Raw genomic sequence first — 6,224 nt, forward strand, 5'->3', positions numbered from 1 at the left:
AGTTCAGATACTGCAGAAATAATATCCATAACATCACAAAGTCACTATTTGTCATCTAAATATCATGATATGTGGTCGTATTAAGTGATCGGAAATGACTCAAACAGTAATAATATTTAGTGACTGGAAGGAAATCTTTTCTGGCGCTGAGGTGAGGTTGAGATGAGTGGGTTTATGATTTCTTCTGATGAACAATAACCTCAGAAAAAGGAGAAAGAAAAAGACAAGACAGATCAGCTACTAGCAGCACTTATCCCTGACGAAGAGAGACGCCATTCGTACTTTCGAAACGCGTTGGAAGGTCTGGTGGTACCGCTGAGCCACCGTAGCCGAGGACCAATACAGGTGACGTCATCACGCCGAGGGGATCGGGTGTATTCCAGGAAGCAGCGCTCACAGGAACACAGAAACAGACCCCCGGCAGCAGATGCGACCATATCACCAGGCGGACAAGACATCAGAGGCCAAGACCACCAGTACCAAGTGCTTATACACTGCTTTTATACTACTTACCTGTGGTGAGTAGGTTTTCAATTTTAGATCAGGCGGAGCAAAGAACAGAACTGCTGGACATTGTTCCAAACCATATAAGTGTGGATAGTGCCTAGGCACCAGTTCATTATTTATTTTATTGTAATCAATGTATGTTTATTAATTGTCATCCATGGTTTTTAACCAGGTTTTTTAATAATAAATTGCTCCTTCTTTGTAAACATCCGGTCACCCCTTGGGTAATACACTATTGCAGGTCCCCTGCATGTCTTGTCTTTTTCTTTCTCCTTTTCCTGAGGTTATTGTTCATCAGAAGAAATCATAAACCCACTCATCTCAACCTCACCTCAGCGCCAGAAAAGATTTCCTTCCAGCCTTCAATCCATTTCTGGGTAGAAGATACCAGAATAATCTTTTAAAGGCAGCTCCAGGACTACCTTTTGGACTCTTCATCAAAGGTTTTTTTATTATCCAATATTGCAATTGCACAAGCGCTGAGTACACACCTATTATTTTACCTACTAATATTTAGTGACTGTTTCATAAATGTGTGAAATTCCCTTTACTGATGAAGAAGCCGCACTGCATTTATCTACAATGAGTTGCAAACCTTTCCAGGAGAAGAGGGAACTTGATTAGCAAAGTCTTTCTGCTGCAAAACAATCACAACATTTATCAAATAAATAATTACACAGAAGGCAAAAGTAATTTCCGGTGATAGATCAGGTGCTGTTTCTTTTCTCAGTATACCATACCATTTGCAGTGGGTGAGATTCACTAAGCTCAAAAAGGGATATGACTTGAAGGGCAATGATAATGGAGCGTGCTTCATTGCCACTTATTGGAGTTTAGTCATCTCCCTCTAATATATCAAGGCAAAAGTGGTGCAATTAAGGGGCAAAATAAAAGATGTATCAAAGAAAAATATTCTATTGATTTCAATAGGTTTTTTTTAATTGATACATTGGGTGTGTTTTTTTTGTTTCCAAAATTGCATCCCTTTTATCTTGATAGTGTACCCCTTTGTGTTAAAGTTGTAGTAGCCATATTGGTTAGAGAAAGCTACATTTTTCTTGTAAGACTTTTTCTTGGCTGAAAAAAGTCATTAGTGATGTATCACATGCTCAAATCTATCTTTATACTATATTTGTGAAAGCACTGTATGCCTGTCTGCATGGCCTCTGTCCCTAGGGGAAATCTCATTGGTCCCTTGGCCCACCCGCCCCCGCACACCTCTCATTGGCCTGAGGCGGAGTGACGGGCCAAAGGACACACAACACACACACACAACACACACACACCGCCCGCCCGCCCCTGCCCAGGTAAGTCACACCACTGCGCGTCCCGCCTCAACTGATGGCCCCAGTAACTCACCTATTTCAGCCTCGCGCCATAGGCCCACACAGGCGAGGCCCCAGGCCCACACATGCACTCGCTTCCTGCCGCCGCCTGCATGCGCCTCAGTCCGACACATCGGGGGACCAAGCGATCGCGGCGGGGGGGAGCGCGTCACGGGGAACGGGGGAGCGCGTCACGGGGAACGGGGGAGCGCGTCACGGGGAACGGGGGAGCGCGTCACGGGGAAGCGCGTCACGGGGAACAGGGGAGCGCATCACGGGGAACGGGGGAGCGCGTCACGGGGGTGCGAGCCCCGAGTCACAGGGAACGGGGGAGCGAGCCCCGAGTCACGGGGGAGCAAAGAGCGAGCCCCAAGCCATCGGGGAACCAAGGGGGAGCGGCCAGCCAGCCGCCGAGACAGCGGGGGAACGGACGCCTGGACGGGGAAACGGACGCCTGGACGGGGGGGGGGAGAGGGCATGCACATACATAAATTATGACAATACATATGCCCCCTGCTCTCCACCCCCCCCCTCCCCTTTCCCACCCCCCACTCCCCTCCTTTACCACCCCCCACTCCCCTCCTTTCCCCCCCACTCCCCTCCTTCCCCCCCACTCCCCTTCCCCCCCCCACTCCCCTTTCCCACCCCCACTCCCCTCCTTCCCCCCCCCACTCCCCTCCTTTACCACCCCCCACTCCCCTCCTTTCCCCCCCACTCCCCTCCTTCCCCCCCACTCCCCTTCCCCCCCCACTCCCCTCCTTCCCCCCCCCCACTCCCCTCCTTTCCCCCCCACTCCCCTTTCCCACCCCCACTCCCCTTTCCCACCCCCACTCCTTACCCCCCCCACTCCCCTTCCCCCCCCACTCCCCTTTCCCCCCCCCACTCCCCTTCCCCCCCACTCCCCTTTCCCCCCCCACTCCCCTTTCCCCTCCTCCCTTTCCCCCCCACTCCCCTTTCCCCTCCTCCCTTTCCCCACCACTCCCCTTTCCCCTCCCCCACTCCCCCCCCACTCCCCTTTCCCCCCTTCTCTCCCCCTCCCCTTTCCCCCCCTCCCCCCCCCCACTCCCCTTTCCCCCCCTCCCCCCCCCCACTCCCCTTTCCCCTTCCCACGCTCCCCTTCCCCCCCCCTCCGCTCCCCTTTCTCCCCCCCTCCCCCCCCCTCCGCTCCCTTCCCACCCCTCCGCTATAACGCATTTACATCCCGGGCAACGCCGGGTCTCTATGCTAGTTATTAAATAAAGTTCAGTTTTTTGTGTGTGCTGGTGTCTGCTTAATATCTATCTATTGGTGCACATATTGAGCCTGTGGAAGGTGCAGCAGAGTAATACAATACATATTGTAGCTCTGTGATCTTGCTATGATTTTTCAATTACTCTTTTATGTGTTAGTTGGATCAGATCTTTATAATATTGTAAGCTCTTCGGGGCAGGGATTTCCTTTCCGTTTGTCTGATTTTTGCTGCACTTATTGTATTATAATTCCCTGTACTGTATTCTTTGTGAAGCGCTGAGTACACTTTTGGCGCTATATAAATAAAGACATACAATACAATAATATATGGGGGACTTTGTAGGTTACTGGCTGGGGGCAGAAGTTACATGACCGGTGATCACAGGCTGCAGTTTCAGTTTTACAGCAGGATCAGGGAACCACTCATAATACCAAAACCAGGACAAAGGTCTTGTTTAAAAGCCTCCTCACATCTACAGATCAGCAAAAGCTTTTCTTCCTCAGACCCTGCTCTTGTACTATAAAACCCAATTACATTATCATCAAAATCCAGCTCCACTTTTACCACTTCTATAGGTGTTGACAAGAGTGTAATTGCATTGCCTGCCCCATATGTCAGGTAAGAGCCATCCCATTTTAAATACCAGTTGGCTGCCGTATTTATCGCTGAAGTGACCCCTACACACCATTTCTTTGCCTGACACACATTCACAAGCCAGAAGACCCGCCCACTAGAACCGTGTGCTGCTTTAATGCTGCCTATAGTGCTTGGTATATAAAGATCACTATATGGTGTAACACGGGAAACTCTAGTATAACTATCATACACAGGCTGGGGATTACTTTGAAATGTTGCCGTTTTGTTGCCGTTTGAAACACGCACACCCGGTATATTAGGTGAGGGTTGATAATTAAAACCCAAATCAAGTTTACAGGCTTTTACAAGCTTTTTGTAGATGAAAGGTTCAGGTTGCACAGGTTGGCGGCTTCCTCCTGACCACACCAGCTGCTGGGTCTGTACTGAGATATTTCTGTGCACCAGCTTCAGGATATAGTTAATTTTAGCAATATAACGTGCAGTTTCCTCCTGTATGTCTGCGATCATTGACGGGTCAGTTTCCACATCTAAAACCTGCAATGTGTTCATCTTGAAATCCTGTTGTTTAAACTGCTCTTGAGACCTCCTGAAACCTCTGATAAAAAGCAGGTCATCACCTTGTCCTCTCACCGTTTCTAGGTCCTGTATGGTTTGCAGAGCTTCTGCTCTCTTCAGCTCCATCTGCTTTGTTATACTTGTGATTTCTAATGTCTTTGCCTCCTCATTGGAGATTATAGAATTTATGATCTCTTCCCATTGATGCTTCACTTGTGAGAGGATTTCCTGGGATAAATCTTTCAGGGGTTTAGACAGATGGTTTGTATTCTCCTTTAACTTTTCTAACCCCTTGTGCAGCTCCTCTAGATCTTTGCTGATATCCCCCTCACTATCCTGTAGGCTGCTCACTATCTGGGAGAGAGTTGATGGTTGTTTCTCATGAGCTTCTTTCAGTGTCATGATGCTGTGGCCCTTGTGAGAACCTGCAATGTAACATGTAACACAGATACAGCTCTGATCATTTTCACAGTAATACTCCAGGAGCCTGTCATGCTCGGGGCACTTTCTATCCTCTATAGACTCCGTTGGCTCCACCAGGACATGGCTCTTGTTGTTGTGTCTCTCCAAATGCTGCAGGCATAGAGAAACCTCACAATTCAGACATGTTTTCACTGCAGGGAAAGAATCTCCAAGGCAGTAGCTACAGAGGACGCTGGAGTCTCCAGATCCCTTCTTGTGCAAATCACTGACAGTTTGTACAATGCTGCACAGGTGGAAGTTCCTCTGCAGCTCTGGAAACTCCTCATACTCAGCCTGGCACATGGGGCAGCTGTAAGCTCTGTCCTGGTCTCTCTGGGAGGTGAGCGCCTTGTGGATACAGTCCCTGCAGAAGCTGTGCCCGCAGCGCAGAGATTCCGGATCCTGGTAAGTGCTCAGACACACAGGACACATCAACTCTGCTGCCAGGAGATACTCAGCTCCTCCACACTCAGCCATGGTCACACCTTACACCCTGAGAGACAGAGGGAAGAAATGAAACCGAAACAGCGAGAGGCTAAAAGAAGTTTCAGGAAGCAGAGGCTTGTTACTACCTGATCCCTCCCCCTGATTGGTCACTACAGCTGCGGTTTACAGTTGGTTTATTAACAAGGTCTTCCCCATACATTTAGCTTTAATTCTAGTTTAGTGCTGATTTTTTCCATCATTAAATTAAAGCTTCAGATTTCGGGAAATGTAGCAATTTACTTAAAAGCTCAAACTATCTTACTATCAAAGATGATGTATGTAAAAAAAAACATTTTTGAAGTGAAACTTCCTTAGTGTTGTAGCCAGGTCCCCTATGGGAGTTCCCCGTGACTCCCTTACCTCCGCGGCGGCTGCGGGTACTGCCTGAGGGTGTGCACATTGCTCGGCGGGCGGCTCTCTCTCCCTTCCCCCCCCCATCTCTCTCTCCCCCCCCCCATCTCTCTCTCCCCCCCCCATCTCTCTCTCCCCCCTCTCTCCCCCCCTCTCTCCCCCTCTCTCTCCCCCATCTCTCTCGCTTTCCCCCTCTCTCTCTTTCCAACCTCTCTCTCTCTCCCCCTCTCTCTCTCCCCCCTTTCTCTCTCCGTTTCCCCCCCTTCACATCTCTCTGGTCCCCCCCTTTACATCTCCCCCCCCTCATGCGCCCCCCCCCCCGCCCCATTCACATCTCTCCGGTCGTCGTCGTCATCCCTTGTTCACATCTCTCCGGTCCCCCCCCCCCCGTTCACATCTCTCTGTCCCCCCCTCCTTTCACATCTCTCCATCCCCATCCCCCCCTTCGTTCACATCTCTCCGTCCCCGTTCACATTTCTCCGGTCCCCCCCTCCCCCATTCACATCTCTCAGGTCCCCCCCCTCATTCACATCTCTCCGGTCCTCCCCCCCTTCACATCTCTCAACCCCCCCTTCACATCTCTCTGGTCCCCCCCTTCAAATCTCTCCGGTCCCCCCCCCTTTACATCTTTCCGGTCCCCCCTCTTCACATCTCTCCGTCCCCGTTCACATTTCTCCGGTCCTCCCCCCCGTTCACATCTCTCAGGTACC

General features: G+C 50.3%; 1 protein-coding gene across 1 annotated transcript; it reads right to left on the reverse strand.

The window, feature by feature from the left end:
- Positions 1 to 3,061: 3,061 nt before the first annotated feature.
- Positions 3,062 to 5,222, reverse strand: LOC142493659 (E3 ubiquitin/ISG15 ligase TRIM25-like). The gene has a single exon (XM_075598059.1). It carries the CDS (start codon positions 5,152 to 5,154, stop codon positions 3,463 to 3,465), a length of 1,692 nt encoding a protein of 563 aa, XP_075454174.1. The 5' UTR covers positions 5,155 to 5,222; the 3' UTR covers positions 3,062 to 3,462.
- Between the last annotated feature and the right edge of the window lie 1,002 nt (positions 5,223 to 6,224).

Source organism: Ascaphus truei, chromosome 4 (genome assembly GCF_040206685.1).
Source record: "Ascaphus truei isolate aAscTru1 chromosome 4, aAscTru1.hap1, whole genome shotgun sequence".
Taxonomy (NCBI): Eukaryota; Metazoa; Chordata; class Amphibia; order Anura; family Ascaphidae; genus Ascaphus; species Ascaphus truei.